The sequence below is a fragment of the Protopterus annectens genome, chromosome 1.part0, assembly GCF_019279795.1.
Source record: "Protopterus annectens isolate FY-2018-M chromosome 1.part0, PAN1.0, whole genome shotgun sequence".
NCBI classification, from domain to species: Eukaryota; Metazoa; Chordata; order Ceratodontiformes; family Protopteridae; genus Protopterus; species Protopterus annectens.
Window position 1 is genome coordinate 473062347 of NC_056725.1, and position 21803 is coordinate 473084149.

General features: G+C 39.3%; 1 protein-coding gene across 5 annotated transcripts in view; it reads left to right on the plus strand.

Annotated features, from left to right (window-relative positions):
* Window positions 1-21803, plus strand: part of IQSEC2 (IQ motif and Sec7 domain ArfGEF 2) — a 575830-nt gene that overhangs the window by 383941 nt on the left and 170086 nt on the right. For all 5 annotated transcript variants that reach the window (XM_044060579.1, XM_044060614.1, XM_044060605.1 and 2 more), the window contains exons 6-8: window positions 5706-5828; window positions 15468-15634; window positions 21009-21148. In XM_044060579.1, coding sequence (XP_043916514.1) covers window positions 5706-5828; window positions 15468-15634; window positions 21009-21148 — 430 coding nt within the window. The remainder of the gene's footprint in view (window positions 1-5705; window positions 5829-15467; window positions 15635-21008; window positions 21149-21803) is intronic.

Genomic DNA, 21803 nt, shown 5'->3' on the forward strand with positions numbered 1-21803 from the left:
TCTGCAAGAAGGGCATTTCTTCAATCCTGTCGGTTTGTCAGCCATGACAGGAGAGGTTAGATCAACAGTGCTACAATAAAAAAATACTACCGATGACAATGAAAAAAAAACTTTGTTTTTGAGAGTTAGAAAGATTATCAGCAATTGTAATCAAGAAAATACCCTGTGATATAGGTAAAGAAGAAATACCAACTATGGTACAAATAGAAAATTCTATCAAAATAGTAATAAACCTAACTTTATAGCGTACACTAGGAGGGAGGTTGTGAAATAAAGGGAAAAGGAGATATTTAGGTAAAAATACAAAAAAGCTTACAAATACAGTAAAGTTATCTCTGAAGAGAAGGACCCTGCATCTGAGCATGATGGCAGCAAACGAGATCTGCAGTATTGAGGATGGGCAGTGTCATTATGGGTAGGCGGAGGAGCTTGAGAGTTGGATCCAAAGGCTAAAGTATGTGACTGTCAGATCTGAGGATCGTATCCGAACCTCATTTGTTGAGGAATAATGAAAAGGACAATATCGGATCTGTAGGTTTTGTTCTTCAGCATTGACAAGAGAATGGTCCTTTTCAACTGAGTGGTGGTGGCTGTGAGATCGTTACTACAGGCAAGCCTAGGCCTTTGAGGTTATGGTATGCTGCTAAGACAGACCCCTGTAAAGTGCATCAGATAACAGAATAAGTCAGAAAATGTGACATAGGAGGTAGTATAGGTAGATGGACTCACACCCACACAAAAAAAAATAGTTTTCTCTTGCTGCAAGTGGGCCTCATGTTCTACCATGATACACTTCATCTGGAGTTCTTTTGATATTATTAACCATTAAACTTAAAAAAAAAAACACTACCTTCTGTCTGCAACTTTTATTTCTCATGTTTGCTTCTCTGGTCTTCTTTTTAGGGTTTCCATTTGTAGGTCTTCCCTCTCTATTACATGTCAAGTGTCACTGCAATAATATTTCTTCAGATTTGAAAAAAAATCTTTTTATTCTATTCTGCAGTCTTGGTATCTGGTAATGTTAATGTTAATGCTCTAAGCACAGCACAGCAGCAGTCATGTTCACATGTTCATCAACCACTGTAGCATGTATATCTCCCCCTTTTCTTGAAAAGTAATCAGCACCATTGTCTTCCTTTTTTTCTGTTACACTGCACTGTAAATTGATATGGCTGAAGTCTTAAGCATGAAGGCTTCTTTATAAAGTGGAAGATGGAAATTTGATTTAAGGTTCTTGAAAGTAGTTTCTAATAGTTGTGATCTGTGATTGTTGTAGTCTTTTTCAAAAATGTACCTATGAAATTAAAGAAAAACTATCAAAAGGTAAGAAGCCAAAGAAAAACTAGACCACTAGCCAGATGAGAGTATTTGCCTTTGCATCTACAATTATATATGTTTGTTTTCTTGTTAGCTAATTCAGTATTTTTTTACCTGCTTATAGAAAGTTTTATAAAAAAATGTTTACATCGTTTTTATGTTGTATTTATATGTGCATGTTTTTATGTGCTGTTTAAATAGAATCTATTTTAGCTGTGTTTCTTTAAATTTTGTGGTTGTGTGATTTAATACTGTTTCACTTCTCGGTTTTAAAAAACAGCTTTGGTTTAATGTGTTTGCTATCTGATGAAGCAACGGCAGCTGGGAAAGCGCTTATGACCTACAATAAATTAAGTTTTTAACCTGGAGAGTTGTGCCTTCATTGGGTCCATCAGTGCTCTTGGATTAGTACCTATGAAATTGTTCACATGACCATACATTTGAAAACACTTCCCTTCCTTTTTGGCTACATCTCAGGCAGGGGACTTTCTAGCAAATGCTTTCACTCTCCTGTGCCCTTCTTTTATCTTACTTACTTTGACTCAACGTACTGCTTACTTCTAATAATGTGGGTCTGTTTGTATTAAAGTAAGACATTGCTGCACCTGAGTGCAACACTTTCCGTAGTTTATCTAATGTTTACTTTTTTTTTTTTTTTTTTTTTTGCTCAAGTAAATGAAACGTTTTTATCATTGGCTCCCTTGGTGGCCCTATAATTTTATTACAGCTTTTCATAAACCTTGAACTATATATGGCCATAAAGAAAAGACTTGACTTGATTTGCACCGGTTAGAGTTGTTCTATCATATTCTGCTTTATTCTTCTTTTGGTCTGATGACTTGCCATTTGTAGCAAATACAAACCCATAGAATTATGTGCTTATCTGTCACTTTTCTTTATAGAGGTAAACTTCTTTTTTTTTTACTCTAATCCCTTTGCAGAGTTGCTTCATATCTACATTCACATCTCCACATCTGTATTATGTGCTATGTAGTGCATGATAAAAAAATCTCCTCAGCGGAAGTAGCACCCATGTCATTTTTATACCTCATAAGCCTGCATGAGTAGAGGAATCCTTAATACATCTGGTGCTATACTGAAACACAAGCTAGTGATAACCTGAACTGTGGTTTATTTTATTGAATATCTTTGCTCTTTTGATATTATATAATCATGCATTTTTAAGTGCCTTTTCATTTATATGTCTTCATTTCCACTCTCTTTTGTAAACTAATCTTTACTCAACTTGGATTCTTGAATTAGGTGGTGGTGCTATGGGTAAAGCCACTGGTTTGTGGCCTTATGATGTCTTAGTTTTGGTCCATGTTCTGGAGATTCTATAATTATTCATGTCTTTTTCCTCAAATGAAAACAAATTCTCCTGTGAGGATGTGTTATAAGGCTCCTCTTAGAATCTGTCTTTTGCCCTGTTAGTAAGCGTAACAAAACCATTACATTAACATTTGTATTCATTAAGTAGTTTTTGTTGTGTATGTGTATTCTGTTAATTTTATTTTATTTAGTTGTTAACCAGGTGAGTAGGTTAGTCCTGGAATGGTTTTCAGCCATGACACAGGTCAATAGGAATAGTAACAATGCATTTGATGCTATTCTTTCCATGGATATAACCATATATGAGAATTAAACTGAGTAACAAATAAGAAAGTCTGCATCTCTATGTTATCCATCATCAATACCACAAGTAATGCATTGCCTGTGTAGAAGCTTATCAACTTAATTCCTCAGTCTGCAGGACATTAAAAAGTACTTTTGTGATCTTTTTTTACTATTGCTTCTGCAGTGAAACAGCTGTTATATAGGGCGGCCATGGCGGTTTAGTGGTTAGCGTTGTCACCTCACAGCAAGAGGTTCCCTGGTTCGATCCTCGGCTGGGGTGCCTTCTGTGCAGAGTCTGCATGTCCTCCCTGTGGTTGCGTGGGTTTCCTCTGGGTGCTCCAGTTTCCTCCCACATCCCAAAGACATGCTATAGGTGGATTGGGCACTCTAAATTGGCCCTAGGTGTGAGTGCATGTGTGTGCCTTCTGTGGAAGGTTGGGCGCCGAGCTGGCAACTTGACACCGTAAAACTCCACTGCCAATCATGAGCGGACATGTGATTTGCTGTGGCAACCCCTAACCAGGAAAAGCCGAAAGAAGAAGAAGAAGTGAAACAGCTATTATACTGACTTAGTTTTTTAAACATGCATATGCATACATTCTTGCATTTGATGTCTTTACCTCAGGCTTTGGCCTCAACCTACTACAGTCTTCTGACTTTTTTGTCTCTGAGGTTCCTGTATCTGCCCATGTTTTAACAGGTGAACCCCTTCTTACTTCTAGGAGTGTTAAATGTTACAGTGCACACTTTCCTAGAGAGTGAGGGATCCTAAGACATGAGACGTGGCACTTAAAGTCTTCATTCACATCACAGCTGGTCAATAATCCCTAGCCTTATCATCTATCCCGGCATGCAGACATCATGCTGTTCTGCTGGGCAGGTAAGGGTGAGTAATTTGAGGATGCACTTGCCCTTGGCTATTCAAGTAGCCTGTCTTCTAACCCTCCCACACATCTGGCCAGGTAATCACTCTCACTTTGCTTACATCTCCTCCCAATATGTCACCCAACCTCAACCCTCCCCACCCCACACACTGGGTAGACACGCCTATCTTCCCCACCCACACTATCAAGTAGCAGAGCTACTACTTGAACTCAGATGACCTTGGGCATAGTCTAACTCGTGTTTCATTTTCTTGTCCTTGTTATCTTTGCTGTCTTCCCTGTAAGTATTTTCATGAGACATATTTTTGTATATGTCATCCTTACTTTAACTTTACTGGTTCCCTTATCTAAATGGCCTGCAGTCTTTATGTTGTGGATGATTGTTTATATGTTGTTTCTGGAAACCATAGAAAAGTGATTCTGTTTTCTACAATAGTTTGCACATGCCTTACCTAGGGCCGGGCAACTGTCCCTTAGGTGGATACTATAACACCAAAGTACCTGCACTTTACTTGGTAACCTTTTCTGCTGTGTGTGGCATTCATACATGTTTATTTTGTTCCATACCTCACTTCTCTTAATTTTAATTAATCTCTTTTTTCTGTTTTATGAACACCCTTTTCTCTACATTCTTAGTCTTCTCCTTTTGAGTTTCTGAAATATTAAAGAATGCAGAAAACTCTAACAGTTTTTTCTAGCATCATCTCTAACTATCAAGTGCTTTCATTGTTGCCATTTCACTGACGTACAAGTGTGTCTTGAATTTGTTATTCTTCTTCTTCTTCTTCTTTCGGCTTTTCCCGGTTAGGGGTCGCCGTAGTGGATCACCTGTCTGCTCATGATTGGCAGTGGAGTTTTACGGTGTCGAGTTGCCAGCCCACAGAAGGCACACACATGCACGCACTCATGCCTAGGGCCAATTTAGAATATCCAATCCACCTACAGCATGTCTTTGGGATGTGGGAGGAAACCCACGCGACCACAGGGAGGACATGCAGACTCCACACAAAAGGCACCCCACCCAAAGATCGAACCGGAGAACCTCTTGCTGTGGGGTGGCAACGCTAAATTGCTGCACCACCGCGGCTGCCCTTCTTGATTTTGTTATTAATGAATGTAAATTCTTAGTCGCCATCATGCAACCATGTTTCAGTGTGAACTCTGCTTTTTTGCTTGCCACACTCAAACTTGTGCTTTTCATATATTCTACTATTCTCCTGAGCTCAGGGTGATTATTTAGTTGTCCAGTGAGAAGTGGCTTGTGGATCGCTTCACATCATACCTCTCAATTGTCCACATTTTTGTAAAATGTCCTGATTTTGCCTGATAATTTTGCCCTGTTCCTAACGAACTTTGTGTTTTTCTGGCAAATTATTGAAGATGGAAGTCATAAAAAAATGAAAGACATTTGCGTTTCAGACTCCATAACTGCCAGAAAATGCATGTCAATGCAAAACCTTTTGTTCTGTCAATTTTGTTTATAAGAACAATATTTAAAACTTCTCCTTATTTTGGGCCCTTTGCCCTCTACCCCATTATTTTTGCTTTGAGCAAATTTCTTGGGCTAAGAGATTGAGAGACATGACTTACATCTTGAATCATCTCATGTGGTCCTCTAGGTGGGTGCTTCACAGGTCTACCACCCATTCTGTTGAAAAAATCTTCCTCATCCGTCCCCCAAGTTTGGTTCTTTCTAAACTTTCCATTTACTTGCTATAATTTACGATATTGTAGCCAAGATAAAGGGATGAATATGGCTGTCTTTGTAAATGTCCTTCTAGGGCAACTGTAGTAAACTAGAAACTAGATAGACATGGTGTCTGTTTCTGCCTTCACATAATGTAATGCAATCTTGCCAAAATTAACCACCCTTTTTGCTTGTTACAGCTGTGTGGTCGATGAAATGGACTTCTCAGGTATGGACCTGGATGATGCACTGAGGAAATTTCAGGCCCACATTAGAGTCCAGGGTGAAGCACAAAAAGTGGAACGACTTATTGAAGCATTCAGGTAATTGACAAATGGTATGTAGTTGAACTCCCATAATTTAGGTTTGCTACTGAATGACAGGAAGGGCAATCAGATTACAGTAAAACATGAGGAACTCATAATAGTTTGTGCAAGCCACTGCTAGAAGTAAGAAAAATGAAAGAAAAAAGTCAAAAGAAGCAAAAAAAGAAATAAACTGACAGGATTAGTAGCAAATGTGTGTAAAGTACATGAAATTACATGTCTGTAGAGGTTGCTTAGCTGCAGATGAATGCTCTATATCATGGATTATTTGTGCAGCCATCTTACCCTGGTTCATGACTTACAGTTACAAAATAATTAAATAAAAGATAATTTATTTGTATATCTGCATAATTTCCAGTTGCAAAGTGTGAAAGCATTATAGTTCACTTGCTACTTTGATGTTAAGGACAGAAGCCCTTTAAATATAATGCCTGATGCCTCGAAGTATTTCATGTGGTTGGACATGCAGCTACTTAATTTTTATTTATGACGTTTTGGTAAACCATTTAGTGACTCACTGAGCAAACTTCTGTTACTGGGTTATCTAGAGAGCAGTCTCCAGTTATACACTCCACAACAACTTCCCAAAACAGCAAACATTGATGTAAAATCCTATAGCCTCAAAACATTAATAAAATGAATGTAAATCACAATTAGTTTTACCATACTGAAAAGATCATTATTTTTCAGCCTTATTCTGTTATACCAGGTTGTCGCTAGTATATAAATATGAGAACAAAAGTACTCTGAGCATATTTTAGTAATCTCTGTTTTCCCTTCACTTTGAATTCTCCTGTATATTTCTAATCTTTGTTCCAGACTTTGTACTGGAATGATGCTATTTCACAAATGGCTTATCATTTGCTCATTGTGCACTACGAGAATGTAGGAAAGGATTGTTGGTTAAATATCTAGAAATAAGAAGTGCAGAAAGGGTACATTTACAAATGAATATGCATTAGTAGCCCAATGTACCAATTCTGCATGCAAAGGAAGTTTGTTATCTGACTAAAGCTGTACATGACTCAGATATACAAAGCTATGTCTGAACACGTACCACTGATGCCTTATGATTTGAAGGAACTCAAATGAAGTAGGTTTTATTAGATGGATCTGAATATGACACATATTGTGTCAAATCTTTGAATGAAACTGTTGAAAGCACAAGTTCTTTATAAAACAGATTAGCACACTTTGCCAGCGTTATATTTAGTAGTATAGGTTTGCACACTTGGAAGATTATGACTCACCCTGTAGCTCCTACCCTTCTAGAGAATTAGACCGGATATCTGTTGCAGCTCACACAAACTTTTGCTTAGCTATGTGGCTAGCAATGTCCAAAACTTGAAATCTTTTTAATGTTTACTTATTAATTACAGTTCAGTTAATGGCTGGCTATTGAATGGAGACAAGAGCAATGCCATGTGCCAATAAAATTCTGAGCTGCTTTCTAGATGGATGGCTGCTTGCAATACATTCTCTCATTATCCACTTAATCCATTTTAGAGTCTCATCACTTAGTGGGATCTTGAAAAAAGAATGTATTTTGGAATGTGCAGTAGCCCATTGCAGGATATGCACACTCATTCAGTCAGTGTCTCACTCACTTGTAGTTTGCACACCTACGGACAGTCTGGAAAACATATCACTTAACTGTAGCACATATTTTGGGCATGGTAAGACACCTGAGCACCCAGCAAAATCCCATGTTGACACAGGGACAGCATGCAGTCTCTACAGTGGAGGCAGTCCAGCTAAGTGGCTGAGGACTGAACTAGACAAATAAACTTAACACTAAAATGTAAATACAGTTTTGCCTCCTGCCAGCAGGCTTCACATAGTACACATTCAACTGTACAGTAATGCCTAATATACATTAATGTCTAACACATGTACAAGTAGTTGTAGTATAGTCTGTGAATACTTAAGCTTGAATGGTTTTAGCTGTTTTTGCTCAGAACTGCTGTGCCCTGTGAAGCAAGCTATGAAATACAATCAGACATGTTTAATCTTTCTATGATGTTAAAGCAAAGTTAAAATGAAGGAATAAAATATCTGGTTTCCAAAGATTTATAGCTTGCATCATTATTATGTTTTTGCCTTCTTATCTCCATCATGATATTAGACTTATTTACATACTATAACAAAATATTCTTCTTCTTCTTCTTCTTCTTTCGGCTGCTCCCATTAGGGGTCACCACAGCGGATCATCTGTTTCCATTTCTTCCTGCCCTCTGCATCTTGCTCTGTCACACCAACCACCTGCATGTCCTCTCTCACCACATCCACAAACCTTATCTTAGGCCTTCCTCTTTTCCTGTTACCTGGCAGCTTCATCCTTAGCATCCTTTTCCCAATATACTCTGCATCCCTCCTCAGCACATGTCCAAACCAACATAATCTTGCCTTTCTGGCTTTGTCTCCAAACCTTCCAACCTGGGCTGACCCTCTAATATACTTATTCCTAATCCTGTCCATCCTCATCTCACCCAGTGCAAATCTTAACATCTTTAACTCTGCCACATCCAGCTCTGACTCCTGCCTTTTTGTCATTGCAACTGTTTCCAACACATATGACATAGCTGGTCTCACTACCCTCTTGTAGACCTTCCCTTTCACTCTTACTGGTAGTTGTCTGTCACAAATCACTCCTGACACTCTTCTCCACCCACTCCATCCTGCCTGTACTCTCTTCTTCACCTCTCTTCCACACTCACCATTACTTTGAACTGTTGATCCCAAGTATTTAAACTCATCCACCTTCGCCACCTCTACTCCCTGCATCCTCACCATTCCTCTATCCTCCCTCTCATTCACACACACATATTCGGTCTTAGTTCTGCTGACCTTCATTCCTCTTCTCTCTAGAGCATATCTCCACATCTCCAGGGTCTCCTCCACCTGTTCCCTACTCTCACTACAGATCACAATGTCATCTGCAAACATCATAGTCCATGGGGACTCCTATCTGATCTCGTCTGTCAACCTGTCCATCACCATTGCAAATAAGAAAGAGCTCAGAGCTGATCCTTGATGTAATCCCACCTCCACCTTAAATGCATCCGTCACTCCCACCACAGACCTTACTGCTGTCACACTACCCTCGTACATATCCTGTACCACTCTTACATACTCTCTGACACTCCCAACTTCCTTATACAATACCACAACTCCTCTCTAGGCACCCTGTCATATGCTTTCTCTAAATCCACAAAGACACAATGCAACTCCTTCTGACTTTCTCTGTACTTCTCCATCAACACTCTCAGAGCAAACATCGCATCTGTAATGCTCTTTCCTGGCATGAAACCATACTGCTGATCACTAATCATCACCTCCCTTCTTAACCTAGCTTCCACTACTCTTTCCCATAACTTCATGCTGTGACTGATCAATTTAATCCCTCTGTAGTTACTACAGCTCTGCACATCACCCTTATTCTTAAAAATCGATACCAAATCACTTTTTCTCCATTCCTCAGGCATCCCCTCACTTTCCAAGATTTCATTAAACAATCTAGTTAAAAACTCCACTGCCATTTCACCTAAACACTTCCATGCTTCCACAGGTATGTCATCTGGACCAACAGCCTTTCCATTCTTCATCCTCTTCATAGCTATCCTTACTTCCTCCTTGCTAATCCACTGCACGTCATGATTCACTATCTGCACATCATCCAACCTTCTGTCCCTCTCATTCTCTTCATTCATCATGCTCTCAAAGTACTCTTTCCAACTGCTCATCACACTCTCCTCGCTTGCGAGTATGTTTCCCTAATTAGCCTTTATCACTCTTACCTGCTGCAAATCTTTACTAGCTCGGTCCCTCTGTCTAGCCACTCAGTACAGGTACTTTTCTCCCTCCTTAGTGTCCAACCTTTCATACAACTCTTCATACGCCTTATCCTTCGCCACCTCTCTCTTTGCCATGCGCCTCATCTCCTTATACTCCTGTCTACTTTCTTCATCTCTCTGACAATCCCACTTCTTCTAAGCCAACCTCTTTCAATGTATACTCTCCTGTACTTCCTCATTCCACCACCATGTCTCCTTGTCCTCCTTCCTCTTTCAAGATGTCACACCAAGTACCTTTTCTAACCATCTCCCTTACTAGCTCTGCTGTAGTTACCCAGCTATTCGGTAACTCCTCCCTGCCACCCAGTGCCTGTCTTAACTCTTCCCTGATCTCCACCTCACAATTACCCTTTTTCAATTTCCACCATTTGATCCTTGGCACTGACCTCACACTCCTCCTCCTCTTCTTGATCACCAATGTCATCCTACAAACCACCATCCTATGCTGCCTAACTACACTTTCCCCTGCCACCACTTTTCAGTCTCCAATCTCCTTCAGATTAGCCCTTCTACATAAGATATAATCCACCAGTGTGCATCTTCCTCCACTCTTGTATGTCACCCTATGCTCCTCCCTCTTGTTAAAATACGTATTCACTACAGCCATGTCCATCCTTTTTGCAAAACTCACTACCATCTGACCTTCTGCATTCCTTTGCTTAACACCATACCTACCTAGCACTTCCTCATCCCCTCTGTTCCCTTCACCAACATGCCCATTGAAATCTGCTCCAGTCACCACTCTCTCACCCTTGGGTACAGTCATCACCACTTCATCAAACTCACTCCAAAATTTTTCTTTCTCATCCATCGCACACCAACTTGTGGAGCATATGCATTAACAACATTCATAATTACACCATCAATTTCCAGCTTCATAAACATCACTCTATCCGACACTCTTTTCACCTCCAAAACACTGTTAGCATACTGTTCCTTCAGGATAACCCCTACACCATTTCTCCTCCCATCCACACCATGATAAAACAATTTGAACCCGCCTCCGATACACCTAGCCTTGCTACCCTTCCATCTGATCTCTTGCACACACAATACCCCAACCTTCCTTCTGTCCATCATATCGGCTAGCTCTCTCCCTATACCAGTCATACTACCAACATTCAAAGTTCCGACCCTCAGTACCACAGTCCTAGCCTTTCTCCTCTCTTCCTGCCTTCGGCCATGCCTTCCTCCTCTTCTCCTCCTTCAGCCAACAGTAGCCCAATTTCCGCCAGCACCCCGTTGGCCAACAGTACTGGTGGCAGTTGTTGTTAACCCGGGCCTCGACCAATCCGGTATGTATATCTATACTGTTGTCAGCATGTATGATTTGGCAAAGTTTTTACACCAGATGCCCTTCCTGATGCAACCCTCCCCATTTATCTGGGCTTGGGACTGGCACAAAGAAATGCACTGGCTTGTGCATCCCTAGTGGCTGGGTTACTAAACAAAATATATAATGTTAAAATACTGTATTAAGATAGAATATTAAATATTCTGCTCTTTGAGCTTGGGGTGTGGCTGAAAAGGGTCAACAGACAGTCCACTAACCTGGTAAACAAATAGTTAATAAATATAGTATGCTAAGTAAAATTAAACTAAGTAAGTCAATAACTGTTTTTCTCAACCTTTCAAAAGCTGCATCCTCAGTTTTAGTGAAGAAGCAAAAGACGTCCTCCAGTGTTTTCTTAAAAATGTTTTTAAGAATGGTGCACTCACTGATTTCTAATAAATGAAGCAAGAACAGCATTTATTATAGTATGTCATCAACCTTTTATTAAAAATTGCATGTTACAAGAAAAGCAATCCTGTTTATTTTGTGTTTAAGTGGCACTTGGCATATGCCTCAAAATGCACCTAACATGATTTATCTTCAGCTAACTCATGATGTTTTGTGGCTTATAGCTTACTTCAGACAGTTCCTAGGTATGTTTAGGGGTATCACTCGCCTTTCTTTAGGTAGGACAGTTCCTATTTAGACAGTTGTATTTTGTGAAAAGGCATGAAAAATGGCAACTGTCATGAGATTTTAGGACAAAAAATATTTAATAAGTTTCCACTAACAGTTGCATGAAACAAATGTGTAACGCACCCACAGGTGTAGATGAAGTAGATATGGGTTCCTTCCTACCTGACTCTGGTGACACGCCTATAGGCCCAACACACCAATGTGGCAAGAATGACAGATTTCATTCTAGGTGACACATCTAGCTTAAAAGGCAGTAGCACAACCACAAACAAATTATTTCAACAGTGCACCAGTTAGCAATAATGCAAGGTGAGATATGCATGCAATGAAAACATACATTCACCCTCTTCCCCAGAACTCAACAGAAAAAGGTCTTGACATTCAAACATGCACAAAGAAGGCAATATCAATGAGCAGTAAAGCTTTATAATGCAGCAATACAAACATGGGAAAAATGCAATGTCATTAAGCAATATAAGAGTTATAATACAATAACACAGATATGAGAAAATGCACTGTCATTGAGCAGCAAAATTCTTGAAGGTAGCACTCCTAACAGAAACAAAATGCAATGTCATTGAACAATGAAGATTTGTAATGCAACAATACAAATATGAGAAAATGCAGTGTCATTGAGCAGTACTAACACCCTCAACCCCCTTGATCAATTCTAAACAGACCAACTATGAAACATTATTATACCCTGTTCACTGGCCAGTGATTACTTATACTCTTGCTGCCAGCATGGTGAGGCCCAAACTGGAGCTCATATGGATCCCAGTTATTTGTAATCCACAAAGCATTCAGGGGGGGAAATCCACAATCTTATAAAAATATGAAATGACAGCCAAAGCATCTCCCCACTCCATCGAGAATATCCTAGTGACCAGGCACTGTGGTTCCTCTGATGAGAAAACTAGAAAATTACCTGCCAGAACTCTGGTAATCATCTATGGCTTCTCTGTACTAGGCCCAAAGGAACTCCTTTTCTTGCTGAGTCATATGTAGACGTGGAACTATTGGTTTCAGACTTCCCTCCTGATTCCACAAAATACCATCATCCAGGATTTCAGCAACAGATGGACACAATCTGCTACTTCACTCCCCTGTCCCAAAGCACTAGAAAGAAAATCCAGTCATGCTGCAAAGCCCTTTTTCCCTTCAGCTCCCTGTTTCAGTCTTCCCTCCTTCAGCTAGTATCTCAGTCTCCTCTTTCACTTTCAAAATTGTCTTTTATATCCCTGAAAAGGAGTTCCACCTTGTGATGTAATGGAAAACTACAGTCCATTACTTCTACAATGAAATACAGTGGGAGCTACATATGCCATATCTGAAACATCCTAATATGACATGAGACAACTAAAACATCTCAAGTTCTTTAAAAAATGAAGTCTAGTCCTTTGCATAGGTTGCAGGTATGGTTTGTCCTGCAAAATATCGCATTCTGAGCATCTGAAAATATGGCAACACTAACTTGACATATTTTTAGTTGCAAACTGTATGCATCACTTATAATCTATCCAGTCATTGCCAATCAAAAATTATATAGTTCATTCAAATCCTGCCGTCTTTTAAACCTCATTTCTCCTCTAAAACATTATTCTGCATGTATTGTTCCCACATTTCCCATTTTTTCTATGTAATTTGCTCCTACCCTTTCCTAAAGATCCCAGTTCCAGTTGTTTTATCTCTGTTCCTATATTCACTACTTGTAGTGCAGTTGGTTTAGATTTTCATTTCCATTTCCTACTAACTGCTTTTTTGTATCCACCTTAATTAGACTAAGTATGGTCTTACTATGTCTAGACCATTCTGATTCTGTATTATAGATAAAAAAATCAATTATTTAGGTGTACCAATTTGTTCACCCAGTATTTCTGATAGAGTAGCCTGCAAGGAATTTTTTAAAGTCTGCCAACTCATTACACTCCCAAATAATATGTTCGCAATTCTCTCTTTCTTCTCCATCATACCTCCAACATTTGCTATCTACCCGAGGAAAAATTCTTTGGAGTATACTTGGGGTATAAAAATATGTATGTAAACACTTCCAAGCAAAGATCCTAAACCATGTAGACTTTGTTGCATATTTGGGAGTCATGCATATATCTGTCCATTTTTTTTCTTTGTGAATTGTTTATCCAGTTTCTCTTTCTGATCCTTTCTAACCTCCACTTATTGATTCTTATAGTGATCATGTAATATTTTATATGCTGTACTAATTATCCCTTTTTAACAGCAGCTTCTGTTCTAGATTCTACTAAAAACTCTACCAGCGGTGGTCTTTTGCTTAGGAACCCTCTATTTCTTCCTGTTTGCCTACACTCTGATATCACTCCTTGATAGGGATGGCAATCTCTAGCCTGCAGCCCAAATAAATGTTTGGCCTCTTCCCATTCTGTTATCTTTGCCTCTCTAATTATTAACCTTGAAAACATTAATGTGACTGTTAAGGACTACAGATATCATTAATCATTAAAAACTTGTTTATATGTCTTCAGCTGTTTTTTTTTAATCCAGTGATATTGAGGCTAAATCAAAGGTAGTGACTTGTTGTGGGAAAGGTTATCTACAGGGCTTTGCTTTTAAGACCAAGAAAAACATGTACACATTTTTAAATTAGAAGAGACCTCTACTGGTGATTTATAATATTGCAGTATAGCATTTGTGATTGAGGAATGTTTCCTGTTGCTGTGTTGTCCAATTTTGTATGCATTCTGAAGGAATATGACAAGGAATCCCATGAAGAAAAAAAGCACACGTGGACTGTGTATTTTTAAAAGTAGGAGAAGAGAACTGTGCAAATGATTTTCTGAGGTATTTACAAGTAATGTGCTTTCATATTTGGGTGGCACAGTGTTGCAGCAGTTAGCATTGTCGCCTCACAGCAAGAGGTTCTCCAGTTTGATTCTCGGCCAGGGTACCTTCCGTGCAGAGTCTGGATATCCTCCCTGTGTTCATGTAGGTTAACTGCGGGTGCTCTGGTTTCCTCCCACATTCCAACGACAAGCGTCTAGAGCAGTTCTCCCTGGGCCTCTGCTGAAAATGGACTCTGTACCAGTCAGACTTTCCCAGAAAAAAAAATGTCAAATAAATAAATACATTTTCTACAGTGGGACACTTTGATTGTGTAGATAATTACACAAACTAGGTTTATTAAACTAATGGTTAGAACTGGTGCTGCTTAAAGTAGACATAGTAACTTTTGATTTCAAGAAATATTTTCAGTTTTGACAGAGTAAAGAGGTAGTTCACATAAAGTTTAAAAAATTATTTCAACTGATAGCAAGACAAGTTACATAGTGGTTAGAATCTCTAATCTCATTACAGTACAAGAGTTAAACATATGTTAAATGCATTACTGAACTATTGTGTTTCTTATTGACTCTTGTTGCCGAGCACTAGTCCACTAGAAATTTTGCATAGCTTCAGATATCACCTTTTTTATTTGCTGAGAGCGTATGGTGCTATTTAAACAACTTTATTAAGGGTCTTCTTGTGGTGCTGAGGTGGGAGTGATTCTTATCAAGTCAGAGTTTTGTATCCAGATCTGCTAATCCTGCTACTATCAGTCAGATCTGTAAGTTGTTAACACCTCTGTTCACCAGCTTCTTTTATGTTTGCATGATTGTCATTCCCACAAGTATTTAATATGTTGTTGTAGACCTGGTGTGTGTGTGTGTGTGTGTGTGTGTGTGTGTGTGTGTGTGTGTGTGTGTGTGTGTGTGTGTGTGTGTGTGTGTGTGTGTGTGTGTTGGGTTTTTTTTAATCTGTTTATTTATCGTAGTATAACATTTTTTCTGTTTCTTACAGTCAGAGGTACTGTGTGTGCAACCCCGCTCTAGTGCGACAGTTTCGGAATCCAGACACCATCTTTATCTTGGCCTTTGCCATCATCTTGCTCAACACAGATATGTACAGCCCAAATGTGAAGCCAGAACGGAAGATGAAGCTTGATGATTTCATCAAAAACCTGCGAGGTGAGCAGCACATCAGTGTCTTATAATTGTGACACTTCATCCATACTTCTATATTTGAATTTGTTTACTGAGGTTATAATTGTGACACTTCATCCATACTTCTATATTTGAATTTGTTTACTGAGGTTATAATTGTGACACTTCATCCATACTTCTATATTTGAATTTGTTTACTGAGGTTATAATTGTGACACTTCATCCATACTTCTATATTTGAATTTGTTTACTGAGGTTATAATTGTGACACTTCATCCATACTTCTATATTTGAATTTGTTTACTGAGGTTATAATTGTGACACTTCATCCATACTTCTATATTTGAATTTGTTTACTGAGGTAGAGCACTGATCAAATCTGACCAATTACAGCCTCAGCCCAGGGAATGAGAGTAGCACTACACAACTCCACCGATGCTTGTCTAGGACACAACAAAAACAGCAATGAGTAAGGGGATGGGGCTAGTGATAGAAAAGATAATTTTAAGTAAAGATTTAAGAGAACAAGAAGTTATGTTCATTGTTGTGGTAGTATATCTATGTGGAACAGTCATGAAACACTACAATCATTGCTTGCATTCCTTTGATGTATAGTATGGAATGAGGTCAAATCAAGCTATATTTACCTACCTTAGAAATGGATATGTCTGAGAGTGAGCACACACCATGCGTTAAGACTTGTGGAAAAAATGAATCAGTATGTTCTGCAAGGGAGGAGTATAATGCAGTTGAGTAATGAGTTTAGACTAGTGGCAAGTATTAGATTTCTTATGCTAAATATTATTTGGTTATTGGGGTATCTTTACTGGGAAGTCCAGAAGAAGGATGCTTGAAGGTACACCTGAATCCCATAAAAATACACTCTAGTTATCCCTATTTTCTCCTTTCAAAGTCTTAAGCTAGGTGTTTTCTTTCCAAAAAGGACCTTTCATAAGATAACTTTCAGGCAGAGGCTAAGAAAATATTGCCTTCAGTGAACAATGCATTTCAAGAAAATAATGTTGTGATTCCAAGTGTGTGTGTGTGTGTGTGTGTGTGTGTGTGTGTGTGTGTGTGTGTGTGTGTGTGTGTGTGTGTGTGTGTGTGTGTGTGTGTGTGTCTATACACATCTGTTGGCTGTACTGTAGTATATTTTATTGCCAGAGAATTTGGCCACTGATAATGTTATTCCATGAGCAATACCAGCATTCCTTATACAAGGAAATGCAGGTTAATATGTAGAAGATGCAGATGCCTATGTAGTCACATAAACATGGTTTAAGGCCTCAGAGAGTACCCCTGCCCTGCAAGGCTACAATGCTTTCCACACCTTTAGACCGCAGAATGAACATGTGAAAACCAAAGGAGGCAGTGTTTCAATCTATATTACAGATAAATTCACCTCCCATCTAGTTAGACGGGCAACTCCATGGAGTTACTCCAGGTCCAGCGGTCTAAGTCAGTTATAGACCCCCCTCCATCGGTCACAACACTCACAAAGCCTACATAATCAAACTGAAGACAATTCAAATTTTACCGAACACATTGGTTATGGGGAATTTCAATTATCCCACCATCAACTGGGAAACCTACGCTAGCCCTAACTCGCTAGCACAAAAGTTCATTGACTTTATGAATTCAAATGCCCTGGAACAAATTGTCCATACCCTGAGAAGGGGAACAGCCATTCTAGATCTAGTTCTCACCAACATGCCAAACAGGTGCACTGCTGCAACTGTTGGACCCTCATTAGTTAAAAATGACCACAAATCAATCGCCTTTGAACTGACACTAACACCAGAACTCACAAAGGGGTAAAATCAGACTACAAAACTTCACCAAGGCAAACTGTACCCTCCTAGGTGAGGGTATAAATGCATTCCAAGCCCCACCCTTAGCTGGAAGTGGTAATTATGCCGAAACTTACATTAAAGTTTTGTACAATCACTTGCATAAGTGTATAAACTTGGCTGTACCGGAAAGAATCAAAGCCAAAGCTCCAGGTAAAAACAAGCTGCCATGATGGACATCCAGCATCAACAAACTCTACAGTAAATGCAAAAAGTTTCTGTCCAAGAAAGTAAAGGCACAGCCCTAACAATGGGAAAGCACCCTCCTCAGCCTCAACAGGCAAATAAGCCAACTTGTTTAATCTTCCAAGAGCTCCTTGGAGAGAAACCTAGTAAGTACTGGCAAGGATATCCATAAGGCTTTTTGCAGCTACGTATGTAACCTAAAGGGTAGGACCCAAGCATGTGCAGAACTAGTGGCCAATGGTATCACACACACACTGACCCCACAGAGATAGCAAACCTGCTAGTGGATAGGTTTGGTGAAAATTTCACTGCGTTATCCACTCCTAGCTTACAACAAACCCTCCCCCAAACTTCTACCTCACCCTACATATCTGAAGAGCAGGTCCTCAAAGTCCTGTGCAAAGCAAAAAACACATCCTGTATGGGAGTAGATGACATCCCAGACTGTCTTCTAAACAGGCTAAAACATGAACTAGCATCACCAAGTACCTTTTTCAATCATAGGCTAACCACAGGCTTTGTTCCTGCGGAATGGAGAACAGCTACAGCTATTCCCCTCCACAAAGGTGGCCTAGCAACAGACCCGGGGAATTACAGACCCATAAGCCTGACCAGCCTCATCTGTAAGGCCATGGAACGTATCATAATGGACCTCATAAATAAAGACATAGATGACCTCCAAACCCTGGATCCTACCTAATTCATTTTCATGAAGGGCAGATACTGCCTGTTAAATCTGGTGGATTTCTTTGAAAGTGTGACCCAGGCCATTGATGAAGCAAATATGTGCACAAGGCATACCTCAACTTGGCAAAGGCTTTTGACACAGTCCCATATTCAGGTATTACTGATAAACTTAGCAAACTGAATGTAGGCTCTTTTGTTATAAGATGTGTTGCCAGCTGGCTCACAATCCGGGCATATACTATCAAAGTGGCTGACTCCACATCAGCCAGCAGACCTGTTGCCAGCAGGGTGCCACAGGGGTCAGTGATGGCCCCTACTGTTTGGTCTATACTTCTCAGAAGTTCAGGTCAAAACTAAGGGGTTGTGGCTGACCAAGTTTGCAGACGACTGCAAACTAGGTGCAATCATTGAATCCTCAAATTATGTCAGTATACTTCTCACGCAAACCAACGACTGGTGTATTAGTCACAATCTTAAACTGAATGCAAAGAAATGCATCATCTTTCCCTTCGGAACAAACAATGTCCCTTCACACTATCAAATCAACAACAATTCCCTAAGTACCCATGAAGTGGTAAGGGACCTGGGATCTCAGGTTGACTGCGACCTTAACTTTGACCACTACGTGTCTACTCTAGTAAGGAAAGCTTTCTATGTAGCTCACTTTATTAGTAAAGGTATCACCTCAAGAGCAAAAGAAGTTATAACTCCCCTATACTTGGCATTTGTCCAGCCCATAATTGAGTATAACGCCCCATTCGGCATGTACTGTACTAACCACCTTAGCAATTAGAGAGACCTCAAAGATTTCTAACAAAGAAGATCAAAAGGTCCAGTATGTGCCTTACACACACCGACTAAAGTCCCTGTCACTATACTCCATGTCATACAGACTTCTTAGTGGAGACTTATGCCTGGCCTACACAGCAGTCCAAGACCCAAACCTAATGAACTTGCTGCATATCAGTAATTCAAATGGCACTAGGGCTGCCATTCCCAGTGCCTAAATATGGCTTAAATAAGACATGCTGGAGGGACAGATTTATCTCACAGTAACTATTACGGCTTTGGAACAGGCTACCAATTCATGTGAAACAGAGCACCTCTGTGACACTGTTCAAGAGGAACCTGGACAAGTGGATGAGACATCATAAATTCTCACCAGGTATAGCACCCACAATCCTCCTGGACATGGGCAGTTATCACTGAATCCAATCTTGGGTATTGAGCAGTACATCTATGGTATTCTATGATATTCTAGGGTGAAACAGCTAGGCTTAAAATGAGCTACTGGTCGATAGCCTAGTAATCTCCTATGATCGTATGTGTGGTCTGATTTAGTGTCACATGAAGGTCTTCTGACATATGTACTGCCACAGAGATAAACAGCAAAGGGATTCCCAACCCCAGGAGTGGACAAATCAGAGTGTTAGCTGAGTTGCTGACATATTAAAGGAGCAATGAAACAAGAGCAGTTTATGTTTGATATGTTTGCTTTCTGTTACCATTTAAAAAGTTTGTAAACATTTTAAAATTGTTACTTCTCAAGAAAAAATATGTCTGCTGCATTCACGTATAGATGAAAGCATTAAAGATCTTTGCTCATTAATACTTTAGAAATGATAATACAAAATATACAGTTTTGTCAAAAAACCCAACTATACAGTTTTAGCAACTTTTGCCACAGCTCTTGCAGAAGATTTGCTGTGTAAGACAGAAGTGTGTTTCGGATATGTTGGCCACTAATGTGTTAAAAATGAGAGCGGTACCATTGATGAGGAGGCTGTTAGTGTTGCAACAGGAAGACAGATATGCTGAAAGCAAAACAGCTTGAGGTATGAAGATCTTTGATAGTGGAGCGGCATGCCATAAAAACTTCTCTGGTTCTATGACTGAGTAAACAAATGTGAAAAAGCACACGGTTAGATGTAAAGATTTGTACTGCGACAAGTAAGATGCATTTCTTCATTTTCAGAGTGGTCTTTTCATGACAGTTAACAGTCTGCCTTCATCTTAATGTGAATTTTACATACTGAATTTTTCCCACGGTCTTGCATGCATGAATTATTTTTGCAATCGTTTCTCTTTGTATTTTCTAATCATTTTTCTTTTGATTTGTTGAAAAGGGGGATACTTGAAGAAATGAACAGATTTATGCAGAGATTCTTGGAAGCTTGCGTGTTTTTTTCTGATCGGAAAATAAATATTTTACACACCTGCAATATGATGATGTGTTATGATAAAGAACATTGAGCAGGATGTTAACTGCTGTTAAGGATGGGATTAATAATATAAAAATAGAAAGGGAAAATGCATTTTCAGCCATTGCAACACACACAGCTATGAAAACACAGTTTGCTAGTACATAATTATACATAAACCCAGATTATATCTAAATACAGTAGACTGCTTTAAAATGTGGGATTAAATGGATTTAGTAATGCGTCTAATGTACTGTGAATGCATTCATTCTGAAACCTAATACATATACTGTGAAGTTGGGGTACATATTAAACCCTTCCTCCCATATCAACTTGTAGGTTATTGCTTATGAAGTACATATCTTTCTTCAGTGTCCAAGGAGTTTGGATGTGTCATTCTTAGGACTAACTAGCCAACTCTGTTGAAGTTGAAATTTGTAACTTTTCTTGTTTGCTGAATTCTCTCTCATCCAGGGGTGGATAATGGAGAGGACATACCTCGAGACCTACTAGTGGGCATTTACCAACGAATACAGAAACATGAGCTACGAACAAATGATGACCATGTCTCCCAAGTACAGGCTGTGGAGAGAATGATAGTAGGAAAGAAGCCGGTAAGATTAAATAGCCTTGTTGTGTTTTGATTTTTGGTTTTTTTTTGCTTTTCTTAGTCTATATTTTTTTCCCATACAGGCTCGGAGTGCTTCTGCCAATACTTTTTCTTGTGTGTAACAGTTCTGCTGTGTTGTAGTCTTATACAAGCCTTTGTTTAGCAGCTTCCTGTTACCATGACTTTATCATTAAAACGTTTAATTATAACCCTTCTAGATATTCCTTGAGTCAGGGCAAAGACCTATCATTAGACATTCGCTCAATGTAATGATAGTAGTAAGGGACATAGGGAATTTGTAGCTTCAAACTATAATATGGTAATAGGTTATTTCCCAGGAACTGCTAACTGCTGGTTGAGTAATATTTTACTTGCCTTTGTTTTATCTTCTATTTTTTGTGTCTCTGTTGTACATCTATATAGCTGTGTGTGTGTGTGTGTGTGTGTGTGTGTGTGTGTGTGTGTGTGTATGCACACACCCGCGAGTGCATATAATTTCTTAAACAGACTAAGAGCAGTGATCGTGGATCACTGATAAACTCAGAATTCCAGCCTGTTTTGTGAACTGGAAGGCTATTTCAGCATTCAAATGTGAGAAATGTGAAGCAGCTGCTCTGTTTTTTTGTGATAATATTGATATCAAACTCCCCAGATGGTTG